The following is a 22,569-nucleotide window of genomic DNA, read 5'->3' on the forward strand; positions in this document are numbered from 1 at the left end:
TTCTAGTCATCTACTCCACCTACTTCTAGGTAGCTTCTATTGGAAATGATGAAATCCTACTAAAAACAAAGTAGAAAAGATGAATTACCTAATAATTCTACTAATTCTACTGCTCCACAGGCAATTATCACCAAATCTCCAGCCCCTCTTCCCCCAAGGCTTGTTGGGAGAGAACATTTTGCACTATCTTCTGAAAGGGAAAGAAATAGTATGCCCCTGTGTACTAGCATGTACTGTCCTTGCCTTTGGGAGTATGTTATTGAGAAGGCTTCTTTCCAAGAATTCTCCCCACTAACAATTCAAGGGGACTATTCTCAACCAGGAGATTATGGGCAGGCAGGTTCATCCAGGACCAGTCAACCAACCAAAAGTAACTTTATCTTGGGTCAGTTTTCCTTTCTCAATAACTAGGTTGTTATATTTTTAGACCTCTCTGTAGCAGGAATTTAAGCCTGTGGTTATTTTATATTTATCAATGGGGCTTCCCCACACTACAAGTTGTACAAGACTAATATGATGTAATTCACATCTGCAACATCCTTTTTCTAACTCTTTCTAGTATTTAATATAGCATATGGATATTCTTCTCCTCCTTCACCTGCCTGGTATGATGACAAGATACACATTTGTGCTCCCAAGCAGCAAAGTGTTACTATTAGGCTCTTGGGTAGGAATGAAAGCAATTCTTGAGAGAAGAGAAAACCTACTTATTTGCAAGCAGAAAAGGCAGACTGGTGATATAGAAATCCTATTAAGACCTATTTTCAGCTAGGATAAATCCACATGGGGAAAGAGAAGAGTTAGCATTATGACAACTTCAATCGAGACTCATTCAACAAAGCAAATAAACTCTCTGTGTACAGTACATTATTATGAACAAACAGAACCTGTATTGGAAGGGGATAGTTTGAATCATAATTGCTGCTTTTACTCTATAATAACGTGTGGATTAATAGAATTCTCATCTGATTTGCCCCCTTCACTATTTTAAGTGATAATAATAATAACAAACCATTTAAAAAATTTCTTCTTCTTTTTTTGTTTCTACTGATGGCCTAAAGGAAAGAAATAAAGCCGGATTAGTAGGCAAAGATTAGTGTTTGCTATAATTGGTTTATATTTTGATATGCATCTGACATTTCCATGCAAGCAGAACAATCAAAACAACTTCCAGCAAAGTGTTACTTATGCTAGTCCTGAAGCAACAATATTCTAGCATCTTATGGTTCTACTGTTTGCCAATTATGCCACTCAATCTCTGTTCACCTGGTAGATAGGGTTCACTAGACCAAGATCACAATAAATCTTAATCCCCTAACTTCACATCACTTAATCTTATTTTAGATAGATGACATAGAACATAAAGCCAAATGGAAGAGCAATTCTTTCTCTTTTTTGTAAAGGCTGCTAGTCCCATCTTATACTTAAGAGTTGCTTAACCACAACACATAGAATAACAGAGTTATTCTTCTTTCTTTCTTTCTTTCTTTCTTTCTTTCTTTCTTTCTTTCTTTCACACGGTTTAATAGAGTTTTTATCTTGTGCTTCCTGACCTTGAAACCAATTAATTATTGCCTCTGGGTGAAGAAATATTTTCCTTTTATTTATTTATTTTTATTTATTCAATTTTTATGCCGCCCTTCTCCTTAGACTCAGGGCGGCTTACAACATGTTAGCAATAGCACTTTTTAACAAAGCCAGCATATTGCCCCCACAATCCGGGTCCTCACTTTACCCACCTCGGAAGGATGGAAGGCTGAGTCAACCTTGAGCAGGTGATGAGATTTGAACCGCAGACCTTCAGATCTACAGTCAGCTTCAGTGGCCTGCAGTACAGCACTCTACCTGCTGTGCCACCCCGGCTCTTTGTTTGTCCTTGCTTTCTTACCTATGAGCTTTAGGGAGTGCTCCCTCATCCTAGTATTGTGTGATAGAGAAAAGATTTTTTTTCTATTCACCTTTTCTATCCCAGGCATAATTTTATATACTTCGATCAAGTCACCCCTTAAACGCTGTTTTTCAAGGCTGAAGAGACCAAGGCGTTGCAACCTGGCTTCATAAGAGAGGTGCTCCATTTCCTTGATCATACTTGTTGCCCTTTTTTGCACCTTTTCCAGTTCTTAGTTTACATTATCTCTTGCCACAGATGTTGCATCACCAGTACAGGCAATTATCGGAATCTCTCCTGAAGATCATTGGTATGTTATTTGATTTCTTGGCCATGACTTTAACATGGCTTGTGTTGAAGAAACTGGTTGGGTTTGATAAGTCAGACATAGATGCAAGCAGGCAAGTGCAAAGAAGAGATTTCATAGTATATTAGTGCCAAAAACCCCATAAGCCCCCTCACACAGAGAGAGAAAAGAATGGGGTTGTGAAAAGTAATTAACTAAATCTTTTCACGTTCTTGTCTTTGTTCTTCTTCCAGGGGCTTCTCCGGTTTTCCAGATCCCCGCGTTTATCCCAGGTAACTTAAAGTTTATGATGAGAAAAAAATTAGGCAAAAGTTTTTCATTGGATTATGGTGAATTAGGAGGGGTGTACAGGTGTGAATGAAATTCTGGGGTGAGAATAATGGGAGCTATAGTCTAATAAAATTACAGAATTGATACTTAGGCACATTGGTATAAATATAATGAAATTGCAGATAACCATCTTGGAGCCCCCATACAATAGGTAAGAAGCAACAAGTGATGGAAGAGCCAACATAGCTACCATCTCATCCGCTTTTGTTCTAGACTCAGTTCTCACTAACTAGGCAGCAGAAAGCAAGGAAAGAGAGGAAGCAGAGTTTGGGGGGACTAGGGACACAAGGAGAAACCCTCATAGGCATGTGTATATGTGGTGACAAAAATAATGAAGATATGATGTGACTTTTCTTCCTTTTCCTTTGCCTGTCCTCAGTGGGGCAAGGGGTAATTTGAGAGGTTTACTTTGTGGCTCAGAGAGTTGTACTTACAATCCTATCTATGCCTTTGAATTTAACTTCATATCTGTGTAGAAATCCATATTAAAGTTTCAATGCATCTGAAGAGCACCCAAATGCAGAAGAATGACATAGAAGAATTTCCAGACTGATCAACACATAGGGATATCCCGAAAACGTCCTCTCTTCATGATCTACACAAATGAGGGCATTCAGACATGGAATCTTTTTTTTAATCCTACCTCAGTGTACTTTAATGATGACTCAAGTTTGATTGCCTATATTATTCGTTCCATGCAAAATAAAAATTTGAAAGAGAAATTTGGTATTAAAAGGACTATATTTTATAGTGAAATGAATTTTTGTGTTAGATTGTGAACTGGTATGGATTTGAGTTCAGATTTTGATACAGAATTGCTTTTGTTTTCATAAAATTTCTTTTTCAAGATTTATTTATTTATTTATTTATTTATTTATTTATTTATTTATTTATTCGATTTTTATGCCGCCCTTCTCCTTAGATTCAGGGCGGCTTACAACCTGTTAGCAATAGCACTTTTTAACAGAGCTAGGCTATTGTCCAGGTCCTCATTTTACCCACCTCGGAAGGATGGAAGGCTGAGTCAACCTTGAGCCGGTGATGAGATTTGAACCGCTGACCTTCAGATCTACAAGTCAGCTTCAGTGGCCTGCAGTACAGCACTCTACCTGCTGCGCCACCCCGGCTCATATTGTTTGGCTTGGCATATCAATTTATTTTATGTGCTACTCTTAGTTTTGTTCATACAATTATTTATCTTCATCCTGGCTACCAAAAATCTACAAAATGGGAAGAAAAACTGGCTAATCTTCCATGATCAATGTCTATACTTTAAAAAGTATAAAAAGTGGGATACAACGATATGTTATCATTTGAAAGCTAAGGCCATTTATATGCACAAATTGCATTTATATTTTAAGTATGATAATACTATTTATGTTCATAATAGCAGGGTTCTGACTACCCGGAGCAAATAACTTGGTTTCCATAGTTTACTGAATCAAAAAGTGTCCAACTTGACCTATGCTTAGATAATACTGCATGTTAACAGCTATAAAAACACAATTTTTAGAACATCAAGAAATTCTTTGAGCATGAACCCAGCTAGTGTGAGAGTAGAATTTAAAGTTAAATAAGAAGAAAAAGTTCTTCTTCCTGAGCCATTACTTTCCTTTTTTTTCACCTGGCCAGCCTCATCTTCAAAGCTGTGCTACCGCTGCTGAGAAGACACTACCCTCCATCCAGGAGTACAGTGAGGACTCTGAGGACTTCTATCAGCCTTCACCTGCCACAATCACACGTCGAAAAATCATGTTGCCCAACCTCAACAGCCCAGTAAGGCGAGGGTCTCTCAGCAGTCTCCTGGGAGATGATTTGCGCCAGTTCTCTGCCCTGAGGAGAACATGTCGTTCTCCAGTCCGTGGTAACCGGGTCCGCAGTCCTTCTCCACGATACCGTCAGGAGGAGAGACATTTTGACAGTGAGGAGCTCATTGGTCAAACACCTGGCAAACTCCTCATTCCCTCTCTCACACATTACGGGGCTCCAGACCTCAGTCCCAGGTAAGAGGGTCTCGTCATGGTCCTTGATTTAACTCATGAAATGTAAATATAATACAGCATACGTTCTTGAGCTTACTTTCCATCAGTGTGGATTATATGTGTAGGAAGATTTGATCGAAACACAACGCTCTGTTTTAACCTCAACTAGCACTATATATTTCTTTAGTTTTAGAAATTTTGGCCCAAATGCAAATCATGGTCTAAATCTAAGTCAGGGCTGTCAAATTGGTGCCCAAGGGTTGGATGCATCATGTGCAGCCCACGCCCACCCCAGCTCCACGAAGGGAAAAATGTCACAATACGTCATGTGATGGCAATGTGACATTGTGAGTTTGACACCTGTGATCTAAGTGATTCTATTAATTCCCATTTTTTAAAAAAATTGTTTGGTCAAATTGATTTCAATTTCTAGGGAAACTCACTCCAGATATAAAATGCCAAATATCCGTTAAATATGTGAATGAGCTTTGGGTTTTGTTGCATTCTTTTTTCATGAATGCTGCCTATATTTGATTAGCAAAAGTAGGGAAAATTTGCAGGCATAGCTTCCCCCTTCAGCAAGGATCAAGCTTGTCAAATTTAATTGTGATAGACTCAAGATCTTTATGAACGAACAGGTTTTACTGTTAGGAGGGGTTATCAGAAGAGAATGCTTTGGAAAAAAGATTTTTATTAATATGGTACCTGGCAGAAGTAGCCTAAGAAGCCTTCAAAATGTCAGGAGATTTGTTTGTTTATTTATGATGTAATTGTATATATCGGGGATGGTTTTATCACATTTTATTTCTATGGCCTTAGTTGGCAGTTTGTATGAAAATGACGATGTTTGTTTCTTTGTTTGTTTGTGTTTTGTTGTGTTGTGTTTTGTTTTGGCCCAATTCCAAAACAATGAGATATGCTTCTCGATAGCAATCTACTAAATCTCAGAAGGGAATGTATAGGAAACTCAAAAGTTATGATGAACAACCCGTCATTAGTAATGTATCATGGTTGAAGGGATTTAAAGAATATGAACATAGGTCATTGTTCAAGCTAATAATTTGGTATTGATTCCACAGATTGCAGCAATATTATTGATTTGATTTGATTTGATTTTATTTCTATGCTGCCCTTCTCAAGGCGACCCAAGGCAGCATACAGCATTATAAATGTAACAATATGTAAGAAATCTAAATTACAATAAAAGGATTATACGAATTACTAAAAATATATTTTTAAAAATATATTTTATAAACCCCATACAATCATACGTATTCATCCAATTCAATCATACAAAGTATCGGCCGGAGACAGTCTCATTACTCAGGGCCCCCATGCCCACTGGCCAAGGTAGGCTTTAAGGGCTTTACGAAAGATCAGGAGGGAGGGGGTTGTACGTATCTCCAGAGGGAGTTCATTCCAGAAGGCCGGGACTGCCACAGAGAAGTCAAGGTCTGTCCGGATCTGAGCGATTTTATCCATGAAAATTTAAAATCCTCAGCACTACCCTGCAAGGGTTCATCAATTCCCCCCTGATTAAGGAGGGAGTGAGTCACGCTAAACAGGGGAGCTAGGCAACATTCCACTGATGCAAGCAAGGCGGCATGATAGGCGCATCTTGCCACCTTGAGCGCTACCTTATAAATCTCAATATGAGCTCTTAAAAGTGTTCAGTTGGATTCAGATTTACTTTTCCTCCAACACATCTCTAGACATCTCTTCTGCCATCTCATCCCCAGAGTTACTCAGTAAATGAAGTGGCTCTCCGAGGTCTACTGCCATAGAGAGGTCGCAAAGACACAGTTCGGTCTAGAGCCCATCTTGTGGCCGTATTCCAGGCCAACACGAAGGGAAGCAAGACTATGTAGCCTGAGTGTTTCTCTGACTATAATAGTTAGTTAGTTAGTTAGTTAGTTAGTTAGTTAGTTAGTTAGTTAGTTAGTTAGTTATTAGATTTGTATGCCCCCCCTCTCTGTAGACTCGGGACAGCTAACAACAATAATAAAACAGCATATGACAAATCTAATATTAAAATAACTAAGAAACCCTTATTAAAAACCAAACATACACACAAATATACCATGCATAACTTGTATAGGCCTGGGGGGAAGGAATCTCAATTCCCCCATGCCTGATGACATAGCCACTCCTCCCCTGCTTCCCTAGGATCGCAGCTGGTGCCACACCTGAAACCCGGCTGGGCACATCTCAGAGAGAGGAACTCCTCCATCTGGGCCCAGCCAGGTTTCAGTGACACACAACAGGTCAGCCTCCTCATCCAAGAGTAAATCCCGGATGAGAAGAGCTTTATTAACAACTGACCTGGCATTAAGCAGCAACAGCCTGAGCCCAGGATCTGGATTTCGCCTATCACCAGTACCCCGGGTCGGGCTCACGGGGCCAGAAAAAGGGATCGCTTTCAAGCAGTGAGGCCTTGTTCTCCGCGTGCGGCCTACCCCATGGTTATCCTTTCAACACTTTTGTTCCAGGCTGATAGAATTAATAAAGAATCATTGGAGAGCCCACTAAACTCCTTTATAACTTAGCCCTTCTACTCAAGAGTTAGAAATATACTACTTCTTCTGCCACCTTCCATTTCTGATGTTACATTTTCCTTATATCAACAGCCTGGTAAAAATGGTATTGTTTTTCAGATCTGTTCCAGTACAAATTTCAAGATCACTAACAAAGCACCAGGGAAGCTCAGTGTTGGATCTGGACAGAGCCTATTAAAAATGGGATTTAGCTAAATGCCATGCAATACACTTGTATATCATTCTCTAAAGTAAATATTTCCTTGAGTCAAACCAGGGGACTGTGAATTCTAGTTCTGCCTTAGACATGAAAGCTGGCTGAGTGAGTTTGGCAATCTGTCTCAGCTCCAAATGCCAGGCTCAACCAACAAGTAGGTCAAGTCAGTTCCTGATGCAACCAATGGATCAACACTCAGTTGATACTCCACCCTGTACTACAGAAGTAGGCAAATACTAGAAAGAAAGAAAGAAATCTATGAATATGCTGATGTGTTTTTGTTGACAATAAGTTAGAAATGGTTTGCCACTTTTATGTTTTTTCAACATCCCAGTCTAACCCACATCCCTGGTGGTTTCCAATGCAAATATTAGCCATCTATGGTTTACTGAGGCCTTTCAACTATGATTCAATTCAATTCAATTTATTAGATTTGTATGCCGCCCCTCTCCAAAGACTCGGGGCGGCTCACAACAATAATGAAAACAATATAACATGATGCTGGAGAAGACTCCTGTGAGCCCCTTGGACTGCAAGGTGATCAAACTGGTCAGTTCTAGAGGAGATCAACCCTGACTGCTCTTTAGAAGGCCAGATCCTGAAGATGAAAATCAATACTTTGACTATCTAATAAAAAGAAAGACTTCCTGAAAAAGAGCCTAATGCTGGGAAAGATTGAGGGCAAAAGAAGAAGGAATAATAAAGAATGAGGTGGTTGGATGGAGTCACTGAAGCAGTAGGCGTGAGCTTAGATGCACTCTAGAAGATGGTAGAGGGCAGGGAAACCTGGAGGAACATTGTCCACAGGGTTGCGATGAGTCGGACATGATCTTGCAACTAGAAACAAGAACAAATGGTTTTACTTAGTTTTTTAAAAAATCAGAGCTGATTAGGTGCTCCTGGGTCGCTCCTATTGAGCTCATTCCTGATCAGGTGATGGTCCTTTATGTAAGGTTTTTTAATAATTATCCTTTAGATCAGTGATGGCGAACCTTTTTTCCCTCGGGTGCCAAAAAAATGTGTGTACACACTATTGCACATGTATGAGTGCCCACACCCATAATTCAATCCCTGGGGAGGATGAAAACAGCTTCCCCTGCCCCCCGAAGGCCCTCTGGAGGCTGAAAATGACCTATTTCCCAATTTCTCATAGGCCCAGTAGACACATGTTTCGCCCTCCCCAGGCTCCAAAGGCTTCCCTGGATCCGGGGGAGGATAAAATCGTCCTCCCCCATCTCCCTGGAGGATCTCTGGAAGCCAAAAACTCCCTCCCAGAGCCTCTGTGTGAGCCAAAAATCAGCTGGCCGGCACACACATGCACGTTGGAGCGGAGCTAGGGCAATGGCTCGTGTGCCAGCAGATATGGCTCCGCATGCCACCTGTGACACCCGTGCCATGGGTTCACCATCACTGCTTTAGATCATGGGTGTTAAACTGGCCATGTCACATTGCTGTCATGTAATGTCTCACAATGTTTTTCCCCTTTGCACAATGGGTGGGCGTGACCTGATCTGTGAAACATCCCGCCCATGGGCTGCCAGTTTGACACCCCTGCTTAGATCATGCTCCACTTTAATGAGCCAAGAAAAGCGATTGAACCATTTGGATTTTCTGTCACAGGTGCCAAATATTTTGGCCCAGCATTGCCTAGACTTTTTTTAATCTCTTTGTGTGGGTGCACTGTGGATATGTATCTATGCGCCCATCTAAAGTCTGCTTTCCAATTTCATACGAATGAGTATTTTTCTCAGTGGGTTACATATTATGCAGGTTTGGATAATATATTTATCCATTTCATTAGCAACACAGATCTGACTTGCAAATCAATTTTGTGTGTTTTGTGCATAAGGGCAGAACACCAGTTGTCATAGGGGACACGCACGACGTAATGGAGAAAGGTGGCTTCTGTTCTTTACTCTCAACTTCTTATTCATAGAGAAAGAGCTTTTGAATGTGGAGCTTGACGTTTTGTCCCGTAACTCTTGGTTGATTCCCTGTTCCCACCTCTCTAGAATTGTTGATGGCATTGAAGATGACAGCGGAGCATCAGAGACACAAACATTTAGTTTTAATATGGAACAACCCCAGCAGACTTTGATGCAGGATCCTATGCTATCAGGTAACCTTGACAACTGAAGAGAGGGTCTTCAGTTCTTTACATATTAGAAGCTAAATCTAAATCAGAAGCTAAAGTTCTCATTTTGGACAGAGAATGCTGATTTGAAAGAGGTCATTTATGTCAAAATTGAAGAGCCCTTTCTCAACAAAAGGCTAGATATGACATCATCTATTTCCAGTCTAAAAAACACAGTCCTTTCAGCAGTTACAAGAAGGCTCCACATCCATAGCTCATAAATATCCCTAACTTCAAATGGAAAGACAATTAGATACAAAGCCAATTTAAATGCTACGTGATTAGGATAAAGTACTGTAACTATAGGGTCATGGGCTTAAATACCATGTTTAACTATAAGCAACTCCAACAAATAACATGTTTATTTCAGATATCAGCAGTCCAAAGAGAATCATTCCCAATAACATGTCCATTCAAATAAATATTCTATATCTCAATTCTTAACTATAACCAAAACCACATTGGCAGAATATCTTAGTATAAACAAAAGACTGAAATTTAACATAACAAGATACTTTCCTGTTTAAAGAGAACAAACTCACAAAAATTCCTTATTTCAAATGAATTTTGTAGATACAAAACCATTTTAGATGCTGTCAGAATAGGATGCTTAAAGTAACTTAGAGAAAAGAAATCTTAAAAACCATGATAGTTATAAGAAGTCACAATATTTTTACAGTGCAGGTGCCAGAAATCAAAAGAATCACCCAGAATAACATGCCCCATTTCAACCTTGATCAGGTAAACCAAGTTTGCATTCCTTCTTTTTACATAAAACAATGTTACTCTTTAATCCATTATTAATTATTATTAATAATTAATAATGGATTAAAGAGTAACAAATTTCTTTAAAACATTAAACAGTCTAGCAAAATACTGTACATAGTCCAATTGCTTTGATTGTCAATTTTATTCTCTTAATTTTTAAGGCCTTGTACAATTTTTTTTAATGTCCAATGACAAATTCTTGTTCAAATTTTTCTTGGTTTTTTTTTTTCTTGTTCAAAACTTTGTTGCATATCTTTTTCTATAGCATTTTCTTTGGCCCTGATTGGATCTGTTCTTTGGGAATGTTCGCAAGAAGACATAATACTGCTGACACCATTGATTCAATGTCCTAATGCATTTCCTCAAAAATATCTCTGAACTCCATTATAGGTTTCTTGTTTTTTTAAATTTCTCCAATATCAAAAACAGCTTTTCTTTCCCACAAAAATACATTTATTCTTTAAAAGTAATTTCAAAGTCTTAATATTCAAAATCCAACACTGTTGTTTTCTGAGCCTTTTCTGAGCCTTCAATTGTTCAAAACTTTCTGTAACCAAACCTTGTCTTGCTTTTTGCTTTTATTTTAAATTCTTAAAGATCACAAAGGTACATCTTATACATTTATTAGGGATGGAAGGCACTCACCTGGTGTATCCAAACTTATCTTTTTGAAAGTTCACAACTTCTTTAAAGCAATTAACAGATAATTTCCAAAAATAATTAGCAAGAAAACTGCAAAATTAAAGTCCTTTGAAAGGCTACATTCAAGGCTGGAGTAAATATGGCAAATTCTCTCTGCTCCTGATTATCCTATTTCATCATTTGGAAACCAGGCCTTGCAGGGTCCTCAAAACATACAACCACAAGGAGCACAGCTTGGGTGATCTCTTGATCTCTCTTCATTCAGAAGAACTTGAAGCAGTGGCCTACTCATCAGCCCTCTGTTCTTAATTGCAAATGTTGGCTCCACTTTTCATATAGTCATCTTCAGCATGCATTTCTTCCCTGGACTGAACTGGTCATTCTAATTCTATGTAGCTGTCTTTCAGTAGCTTATTTGTAAAAGCTCAGTGTAATGTTGGGATATCTGGATACCTCAGATTTTGCAAAAATGTTACATTTCAAAATGAGCACTAGTATACATGAATCTTCATGCAAAGGGCAGGATATTATTATAATGAAGAAATACTGTATAGTGTATGTTTTAGAGAATTAAAAAAAATATATAAACTGAAATATGAACAGTTAATTTATTTATTTGCATTTTCTTTTCCTAGTGAGGACCATTAGAAACTTTACAATTAAGTAAACTGAACTAATTGAAAAACTACAGTTAATAATTATTAAAATATCCATATAAAATGGAAAAATTTTGGATTCGGTTTTTAATATTTTTTTATCAAAGCTCAATCATAAAATTTTAAATGAGTTTAGAAAAGAAATAGTTTGCTTTTTTTCAATCTCTCAAAAAAATTTCACTCATCCTTCTGGGTTTTTTTAAACTTCTCCCTTTCCCAATTCCCTAAGAAGAAAAAGAGAAATTGTTTATACAGATAATTTTGATGAGCTCCAAACATGGAAACATACATGCTTTGATATGAGTATAAGCAAATTTAGGGTGGGATGAGATTTGGTTTGCATTTTTCCCCCTCTCTAAAATTTGGCTCTGATGTTTTCAGGAAGCATAATACTGATCTTATATTGACATCAGAGGTGAAGTGTATGACTGAATGGAAATGCTTGGCTCTAAAAATCCATGAAGGCCCCAAGTCCATTAGCACTGTCTCAATTTAGTCTCAGCAAATATGAAAAACCAACTTACTGAAAAGCAGCAATTTGTCATCAAATTATGATGTGTAATCTTAAAAGCAGAGTAGAAGGGAGAACAAAAATTTATTTGGATGGACAATAGGTTATCCGAGTTTGGCAGATTTTGAATCTTTTTCTCATTGCTATACAGATCTGATACAGTAGGTAACAATAACTAATTGAAAACTTTCCATTTGTTTGGAAAGGGAGAAACCAAAGGCATATGTATAGTCAATTTCACTTAGCTTACTCAGCCAGCTCTCTGTCTTTGATCATATTGTGAACAACAAAAAAGGGAAGAAAATGATAATCATATTTAAAAATGCAATAGTGCAAGTTAAAGACTTTTAATTTTAATATTAAAAATGAAGGGTAATTAGAAAGCCAGAACATATTTGTTCTATATATTTGTAACTATTATTACAAAATAAAATCAAATGAAATTGAATATAAACTAACTGCAGCAAATATGTGACTAAAACCTTTTGGATCTTATATAAAATGTAAATTAGAGAACTATTTTTGTCAAACATCTTTCATGAATGATCACTATAAATGAACTACTAATATAGGAGATAAACGTATCAAAAATGACACAAACCAATTTTCTATTCCACAGCTACAAACCTCCATCATGTTTTACCCATTAATTAGACTTCAACGTAGTCACTGTAAATCACAATAGCCAAAAATAGTTCTCTTTCTTCTCCTTTCATATATATATATGGAACTCACTGATACTGGTGAGTAACTCTTTATGTCAGGTCTCATAGAAAAAGAATACTTCTGTTTCCATGTTGAGTTTTATATAAGCACCAAAGCTTTTGAAAAGCATCATCAGACCTATCAAAAGGCTGGTTGATTGAAATATATATTTTAAGAAATAAATATAAAAGAGTTTATTATTTGCATAATATTTGCTTTATGGTATATTAATTTATTTGTATTATCTTCTTGTGATTATGGTTTATCATCAGAAAAACATTTTCTGATTGTTTGTGAATTCTCAGAGTAGACTGTATTTGTGACTTCTGAGAAAACTTTGAGAAAAGGGCCCCATTTAGGAAGTCTTACGATTTTCCACATAATGTGAATATTGCCCTGGATTTTCAATCTTGCCCTACCATCTGTTGCTTTGTGAAACCTATGTCAAGGTCCAGCCCCCAGAGTGAGCTCTTTTGATTTAAATAGCATTCCGGGAAAACCTCATATAATACTGTTATATATCTTGGTAACAGGAGGTTTTAATGGATGATTTTGTTTTAGCTTCCTAGCTTACCATTGTTAAATGAAATAGAAAAATAATAACCAAAATGATAGTGGGCAGTGTTGTTAGATGACCTAGCTGCTTTGCAGCCTGCTTGCTAATTGGCACTAATAAACCATTGACGTTTGTAGAACTATATGTTTGTTGAGATGCAAGAGCAATGCCTTTCAATAGCTGAATGACACTGGCAGATTTTATGTTTAAATGAGCATTGATGGATAGTGCTAATTGATAGGACTTACCTCATACGCTCAAGCTAGGGTTGGAGAGCAATGGCTTCAAGATAGCTAATAAAGTAGTCTGCAATCTGTTTCGCAATTGTCTAGTGTAGCTCTACAAGGATACATTATTCATATTCTTTTGGGGATGCTATTTTGCAAACTAATGCTGCTGAACTCTTGACTAGCATAGTTGAGTACTTTATAGTCAGTGCCACAAAATTGCAAAATAAATAGTATATGGAAATACCAAATAATTTACCAATTTGAAATGAGAAATCATTTAAACTGAATTACTGTGCATAATAAGGAAAACTATGAACATGTGGGTTTTTTAAAATTCAGCCTAGGTCTTCACTACTGATGAACAATTTTAACAGCCTTGCTTTCCCTATTTAAATTCTTTACTTTTAAATGGGGTTTAGATTAAATTGCCCTTGAAACAGAAGAATTCACCCGGCAGGTTACTCTCTATAAATAGGACATAGTGCAAAGTTAGCCTATAATTTCCTACCAGAAGAAATAGGGAATATAAATATTAATAATAAACTAAATTTGCTTTCGTCTAACTGGTGCTCTCTAAATGTGCCAGCATGATCTTGATTTTTCCTGCTAAAAAAGTGAAATCAAGAGTGCAGTTTGACTTGCTTGACATTTTTATTCTATGTATGTATGTATGTGTTTATTTGTTTGTTTGTTTGTTGGTTGGTTGGTTAAATTTTTATGCCACCCATCTTTCCTCTGGGCAACAAGTTACAAAATATATAGAAAAATATATAGATGGATTGTTAAATTCAACTTTTCTTTGCAAATATTTGACATTCTGTCCAGCCTGAACCAGTTTTTGCTGCTGGAGGAGGCTCACATAATTGAAAGCTCTTCTATCCATGTTCCACCCAAATATCAATTCTTCATCAGAAATGAAACTGGTTCTATAACATTCTCTTCCTCTTCCCTGCATAGAGATTTAGATTTTGTATATTCCTGTAAATTCCCTCCAAAGCTGACATGACAGGATTATCTTCTGTGTAAGCCTTATGTTTTTGAGGGGACATCATTTTTTATTTTAAAAGAATTAGAATAATTCTTTTTAATAAAAAATAAAAAATAATAAAAATAAAAAATATGACATATAACTATATGAACTATGCTTACATGTTCATTACAGTATCAAAAGGGAAATCCAAGGATCTACTTTTAGTTCTTTGTTTAAAGCTAACTTCTTTGAAATATGCCCAGTCCAAGCCCAGGAGAGAAGTAGGAAGAAGTTGTCTATTGGCAGTCAAACACAGCGGACACATTGGTCAATGGGGTACAAATACTTTGCATTATGACATAATGCAATGGGAGACATGTTGTATTTCAGTACACATGATAACTGAACCTACTCTTTTGGTTTTCTTGTTTAGCAATACACAGAGTCACTTTAGTATTAATCTGATATTACAGATAGCTTAGAAACCAACCTATGAACAATTTACAACTACATCCCACATTTCTTTGGATTTTCTTCACAGGACCAACCAATCTCGTGTTAGCTACTGAAACTGATGAGGTAAAGCAGAACATCAGAAAGCTGAATCAAGAGGTAAGACACAAACCTTAATTTTCAGACAGAGTCCATAGAACTTTATCCTAAAATCTGTCTATTGTATCAGAACTGTATTGTAAAAAGTTCATTTGAAATGAAAATACTTCGGCATACTGTATGTGCAAAGTGCATTTACCTTATCATCTGATAAATTTTATATATATAATTTTATATATATAAATTTTATATATATAAAGAAAAAAGGAAGCTATGATGCACCTTCCATATACCAGGGTGACTCGACAAAAAATCTCTCTCTTTCTCATACACACACACACACACACAAATATATAAAACACATTACAGAAGTTAATTGAATGACCAGTTCAATCTTAGTTTAGTACTAGTGATATGAGAGCAAATTCTTTCAACTAGAATACACTAGGTCTCTTGAATATAAAAAGGCAAGCAAAGAATAATGGAATAATAGAGTTGGAAAACACTTTAGAGGTCTTCCAATACAACCCCTATACCATTCTGGGAAAATGGCTGTCCAATCTCTTCTTTTAAAAGTCCTGTAATAGAGCACCCACAACCTTAATCACTCCACTGATTAATTGTTCTCACTATCAGGAAATTTCTGCTTCGTTCTAAGTTGCATCTCTCCTTGAAAAGTTTCCATCTGTTATTTCCTGTTCTGCCCTTGGATGGATAATAAGCTCACACACACACACACACATACACACACACACACACACGTGCACTTCTCTATGACAGTCCTAAAATGTTAGAAGACTATCATGTCACTTATAGTCCTTCTCTTAGTTAAAGTATCCAGATCCTGCAACCATTCATAATATATTTTAGCCTCAAATCCCCTAATCGTCTTTGTTGTTCTTTTCAGCACTCTGTCTAGGGTCGCAAAATCTTTTTATATTGTGGTAACCAAAACTGGGTACGGTATTCCAAATGTGGTCTTACCAAAACAGTATAAAGTATAAAAAAATAGAAAGCAGCAAAAAGCGGTACTAACACTTCATGTGATCTTAATACTGTCCTTCTGTTGATGTAGCTTAGAACCTTTTTTAGCAGCTACAGCACACTCCTGGCTCATACTTAAGTAGTCATTCACTAGGACATCTAGATCCCTCTCACAATCACAGCTCTTGAGCTAAGTACTACTTCTTCTATATCTCTGCATTTGGTCTTTCTTAACTAAGTGTAAAATCTTATTTTTCTCACCAGTACAATTACATTTTATTGGATAGGATCCAGTGTTCAAGTGTTCAAGTCTGTCAAGATTCTTCTTTTAAAGGGTTAGCTCTTCCCTCTAGCTTGGTATCTTCTACAAATTTCACGAGTTTCCATTCTATCCCCTCCTCTAAATAGATTTTGAAGATCTTGAAGAGTCCTGGAACTATGACAGAATCTTGGGGTGCTTCATTGCATGTTTCCCTTCAGGTAGATGCCCATTGAGGATTACTAGTTGAATGCTGTTGGTCAGCCACTTATGAATCTATCTGGTGGTGATGCTGTCCCTCCCACATATTTTTATCTTACCAAAAAGTAGATTGTGGTCTACTTTGTCAAATGCTGTACTGAAGTACAAGTGAATTATGTCCACAACATTTCACTGATCCAGTAATTTGTCAAAGAATGCAATAAAGTTTATCTGGCATGATCCGTTTTTGACAAACTATGGTGGCTTCTAGTAATAGCTTTACTTGTTTCTAGGTGTTCACAGTTCATTGCTTAATTATTTTTTCCAGGGTCTTCCCAGGTATAGCTGTCAAGCTGATTGGTATGTAATTTCCTGGATCTAGTTCCCCCACCTTTTTGAAGATTGGAACCACATTACCTCTGTTCCAGTCCTTTGGTAATTCCCTGGTGCTCCAGGATCTTTAAAAGATATGACTCAGTAGTTCTGAGATCATGTCTGGCAGCACCTTCAGAATTCTGGAATATAATCTATTTGGTCTTTGTTATTTGTGCTAATCTAGCATGGATAGATTTTCTTTTACCACTTCCTTGCCTATTTTTAAGATGCAGATAGATCAGTACTCCAAGAGAGACAGATAGCCAGTAAACTAAGCAAAACCAAGCAGTTTTTGCTACTGCTGTTTTTTGGCATCTGCCATCTGAGACTGTTGCCTCTTCTCTCTAATGGCAAAACTAGCTCTGATCTAAGGTCCTTCCTCCTCCTTCCCATTCATTTGATGCCTGAAACTGTGAAAAAAAAATGCTCCTCAAAGATTACTTCTTGTATCCAACACTTGGGGGGTTTTTTTTGGATCAGTTGTATTTTTTTCCTGCCCTGGCAGGATGAAGAAAGATGATACTGTAAATTGCATAGACAGCCCCTGTGTTGGCGTTTCTGACTGTGGGTGTAAGAGTTTAAATTAAAATTTAATTTAAAATTTAAATTCGGTGACAATTACCTAGCAACAGAGCCTGCCCATTCCTCCCCTCACCCATTATCTTTTTAAATTGTCTTTGTGCTCTGCATTCTATGGAAAAAACTCAGATTATCCAGAGTCCCCGTATCTTCACCAGACCTCACTTTCTAGGGTTCCTTCTTGAGGGTTCTTTGTCCATAATTGCCTTACAGACATCAGAATAGAGGGTGAAATAAATAGAAATCCAAGTCTAGAATTTAATAATCCTGTACTGTTTCCCCCCAAATAAGCCACCCCTTGAAAATAAGCCCTCCCTAGAAAGTAAGCCTTCCTCTGAAAATAAGCCCTCCCTAAAAATATTTAAATGCATGCGCAGCTAGTCCCTGCCATTTCCTCTGGCTAGGGTTAGGGAGACTAAGCTGGAAATCAAGTAAGACGGCAAGAGGAGCCCCTTCTTGCTCCACATGGCCCCAAATAATAAGACTTCTCCCAAAATAAGGCTGAGCACTTATTTTGGGGTTCAAAAAATATAAGACAGGGAAACATGTTAACTTTAAAATGTGTGTGACTCCTTTACTTGACTTTGAACATTAAAATTATCATTGGAACAACAGCCCATTTCTTTCTCAGTTGGTTGCCTTTCCTATTTCTTACGCTGAGGCTGTTGAAGAGAAGAGCCAGGTGCAAGTGGCAAAACAAAGGCGGCCATTTTTTTTAAATGAATTCAGCATCCCTAAAAGTGAGAGGGTTTGTGTGAATTGATTAGATTGAAGGCTTTAATATCATCAGCTGTTATTTTAAATTTGTCCCTCTCAATTGATCAGGCTGCCATCTTAAAATGTCATCAAGCAACATAATGGGAAGGGAGCATTTAATTTTTGAAGAGTTATGTATGGTTAACTTGTCATTAGTTTTAGAAAGAACTCCCCCACTCTGCAGAGAAATTAACTGAATGGCCGATTGAGTATGGAAAGGGTCCTTGAAACATGGTCAGAGATATTTGTCTTTACTGTATGCTCTGTTAATTCTTATTTTATTTTGAAAAGGGAAGTTTGGCCGAAACAGATAGGGGTCTGGGTTGGAGTTCATTACGAGAAGAAGGAAAGGAAGACAAGTGACCAAATCTGCTTCCCACTGAATTTTATTAAAAGAAAGAAAGTTGGATGACAAAAAACAAATTTTATGGATGATTATCTTTATTATAGTCACTAACTATCAAATTAAACTGTCAACATCATAAAAGAATTAAAAAATAAAGCACAGAAAATCACAACATAGAGGGGAAAGCTTGGAGTTATCTAGAAGCACAGTAAAATTCCTTAAGACCTGAAACATTTCTAAGACATCAATAGGAGTGCATATGTCATTTGTTGCAGCACAATACAATAATCATGAACAGCAGGATGTTATATTAAAAATAGAACCTAAGTGAGTAAATGACTAATAAAAGGACTTCAGGAGTAAAATTAAGTACCAGAATCCTACAATCTGAGTATTATACTATTAAGTGAATATATAGAGATATGAGTTTATGTATGTGTTGTGTAAATATGCTTAAATAAAATCTTATATTTGACAGTGATAAATAAGGTAGGACAGGTCACAGGAGGTAAGATCTAGATGCACTATAAGAGACACCGGAGAACAAAATAAAATTGTAACATCCAGAAAAGAATCATAGGAGAGTTAGCTTTTGAGTAGTTGATCTTACATCTAAGATCACATGCACCTGCCCTATTTCACTATCAAGAAGGAAGAAAATGAGATCGGGAAGTGTACACATCATTATGTAGCTCAATTAGTAAGTAGCCCTCCCTCTTCGATACAAAAGATGAACATGGATGGTCAAGATAGAGTGAAAAATTGTGGTAATTAATATTGAAGAATATATTGTACCTTTAATACATAAGGATCTTAGGCAAACTACTTATTTTCTACTATTGCTGTGTAAAATAGTCATTCCAATATATCATATTGCGAAAATGCTTTGATGACATTCCCCAAAAAGATTTCTGGGTGGTGTTTCTTTTCTGTTTATTTTTCTTGCCTCCTTACAGATAAACAACCTGAATCGGGAAGTTTCCCAACTCAGCCAAGAGTTACAGCAGCTCATGAATCTTCTTCAGGGACAGCTTACCACTCAGTCTTTCTCCAACCCTACCTCAGTCTGTCTTCACAGCTGTGAGCAGACCTCGCCTTCCTTGTCCCCTATAAGCAGGTTGCCTTCTTCTCGGACCTCAGTTTCCCTGCCACCTCATAGCCTTCTGGCTTCCTCCTTGCCTATGCTCCCCAGCCTACCAGCATCTTCGAGCCTTGACTTTTCTGCCTTCACCAGCTCTCTGCCTTCCACTGCCTCCCAGGACATGGAATTCTTTCAACCCCAGGAGAGGAGGGGATCCACCTCTTGTGATTCTGTAAGTTCCACAGATCAACCTCGGGCAGACAAGGAACTTGGTGATCCTCACTCTGGACATACAGTTAATATGACTGCTCATTCTAGCTCACCCATGTTTTGTCCTGTCACCTCTCTTTCCCCCCAAAATTCTTTCCCCACCTGTTCAGGACAGGGCTGTCCACCAACAAACTTTTATTTCCGCTCTAGCCCTGAGAGCTTTCACTGATGCCAAGGAGCCTTTTGCCACAACTTCTTCTTTTAGGATATTTGGTGCATAGATTTTACAGCCACCAGCACCAAATTTCCTGTTTCTTAAAATGCATATATTATTATTACTACTGAATTTTTTTTAAAGTTATTCTTTGGAAAATTATATATCACTGACAGCTGAAATATTTTGGTTTTAAAGGTCCTTATAAATAACAGTTATGCAACCATTGATTCAGAAATCTTGTAGATACATTTTCAAAGCAGTAATGTGATGAATGTGTTGTCAGAATCAGAACAGTCATATTTGATTTATTTTCCTCGGACTAATATCATTGGCCAATGGGCATGGTGTTACATACATATCCAAACTCTTGCATATGTGTGAATTAAGAGACTATAGGACTGATTTAAAACAGTAAAAATATACCGATAAATGAATCCCCCACTCTTCTACTTAGCATAATCCACCAGGAAATTTACCAGTGCAAGGCTCATTGAAACTAGTGAATTGACAACAATAACACTAGATCAGCAAACATTCATTTTGATGAGGTTTGGATTGAAGAATTTCCAATGGATTATGGCCTATGAATCAATGTCCTCACTATCACCCTGAATAGCACCTCAAATTCACTCTCTGAAGCCTCAAGTCACTTCAGAGTTGAATTACTTCTCCAAGTTGATTCAAATTAATATCAATTGTAACATTTTTTATTGGTCAAATTTATTTCCTGAGTTTTCTATTTTATTTTCTCAAAAAACTGTAGTCTGAGATCTTCGCTACATGTATTCTATATGAGCATATGTGTGCATGTTTTCAAATCTGCTGTAAGAGCCAAAGGCTTTTTCCTATTAAATTATTTTCTCATCCTTCTTTTTTTCTTTTCTCTCTTCTCTTTTGTTAAAAGATGCAAGTGAGGGCATACAAATTATTTCTAAATTTCTGGCAATTATACTTGATTTCTGTTTTCAATTCCTAAACACAACTGTTATAAAACAAATAATCTGCTGAGGAGGTCATTCTGGGAAATTGGCCTCTCTTTTTTTTCCCTCTCTGGAGAGAACAGAATACGGTAGTTAATTAGGAAACATCACTCTTTCCCCTGCATAGGATCTAATGTATTTTGACAGTTCATCACATTTAAACTGCAAATCCAGGGTGCTTTTTCTAAGACAAAAGATGCCGGAGATATAGATAGCTTCTCTGACACATGAGTATAATTCTAGAAAAATAGTTGCCCCTAAAAGATTGTTGTGTGATAAAATCAATATACACAAAATGCACAAAATAAGCATTGCCTTTTTCATCAAGACAATATAACCAATATGGTTCTGAGGCCAAAAACAGATATTGGTGGCTCCATTTTGGAAAACATAATGACTGAACCTACCTGCTCAAAATCCTACACATGATTTGTACAAGTCTACTTTCAAAAGATCTATATGCAATTTGGCATATAACCATTAATGTCTATGATCAGGCCAGTATTCCATCACCCTCTAATACATTCCATGAGACTCATTACAACTCTTTTTTGTTACATTCAGTTCTTATTCGTGTGGGATTTGTTTTCAAAACAGCTCACCATCAAGTAAATACTGTGTCCAGTTTTTTACAAAAATCTGAGCACAGTAAATTTTAAAAGATACTTTTAAAGTAAAATAGAGGACTGACTTGCTCCAATGTCAATGTGCCAATGATGTAGAAGGTTGAAGTTTAGCTTCACATTCTAGCAGGCCCTGGGCAACAGCTGCTTTTCTCAGCTTGTGCCCCTAATGAATAATATGAGCATTATAAAACTCACCTTATTTAGTGTTGTCATAAACCATCGCAAGATATTTGATTGTAACTCCTCTAAGAGCACTCCCTAAATGTTGTATATATATTAAATGCTTTAAGGTCTCACTAAATAGCAAGAAAGCATTTCCTTAAAAAGGCAAATTATTTCGACAAAATTAAATAAGAATGTTTGTCGGGAAATGGAGATTTTGAGCTCTCTGGATATTGCTGATCTTTGCTCCTGTATTCCTGTTTTGCTCTCTGGGATGTGAATATTGTTGGGCTGCATTTATGGGCCATTGAATACTCCTTGCTGGAGTGAACGAGTGTTTGTAGTATGCTGTACTATACTGTAAGTTAGATTCTTACAGTATAATAAGAATGTAACTGCTATTTTATGTACTTTATAAACCCAGCCAATATTTACAGATGTGACGTAGAGAAGACAGAAAGAAGCTGGCCAACTTTTCAACTGATTTCAGTAAATATGCCTCTAGTAGAATTAACATATATTAGTACTCTTTATTTCTAAATAATCATATACGAGTAAGTAATATTCTTTATTTCTATAGACAATTGCTTTGAAATTGAACTTCTTTATGTTTGAAATTGTTGCTTAGGTTTGAAATTAGGGATTTTGAGCAGCTTTGAAGTGTTTTAATTCTAAAGAGTTGTTTCAAATGTTTAAACAGAATGTTTAGGCAATCTGTTTCAAATACAAAGCAACTGTCTTAAAGCCAAAATATATATTTGAAATTTGAAACATTTTGTGTACTGTTGTCTTTGAGATTCTTTTTCTCTTT

At 36.9% G+C, this 22,569-nt stretch overlaps 1 protein-coding gene across 4 annotated transcripts in view; it reads left to right on the plus strand.

Moving 5' to 3' along the window:
- Nucleotides 1–20,858, plus strand: part of KCNH4 (potassium voltage-gated channel subfamily H member 4) — a 79,920-nt gene extending 59,062 nt beyond the window's left edge. Inside the window, exons 12-16 of one of the 4 annotated variants that reach the window (XM_070727633.1) lie at nucleotides 2,429–2,467; nucleotides 4,158–4,528; nucleotides 9,271–9,377; nucleotides 14,972–15,042; nucleotides 19,439–20,858. In XM_070727633.1, the coding sequence (XP_070583734.1) occupies nucleotides 2,429–2,467; nucleotides 4,158–4,528; nucleotides 9,271–9,377; nucleotides 14,972–15,042; nucleotides 19,439–20,002 (1,152 nt within the window). In that variant the 3' untranslated portion in view covers nucleotides 20,003–20,858. Of the gene's footprint in view, nucleotides 1–2,428; nucleotides 2,468–4,157; nucleotides 4,529–9,270; nucleotides 9,378–12,588; nucleotides 12,655–14,971; nucleotides 15,043–19,389 lie in introns of those variants that run through there. The other 3 variants (XM_070727634.1, XM_070727636.1, XM_070727635.1) reach the window with 3 other exon arrangements.
- The last annotated feature ends 1,711 nt before the right edge of the window (nucleotides 20,859–22,569 follow it).

This window comes from Erythrolamprus reginae, chromosome Z (genome assembly GCF_031021105.1).
Source record: "Erythrolamprus reginae isolate rEryReg1 chromosome Z, rEryReg1.hap1, whole genome shotgun sequence".
NCBI lineage: Eukaryota > Metazoa > Chordata > Lepidosauria > Squamata > Dipsadidae > Erythrolamprus > Erythrolamprus reginae.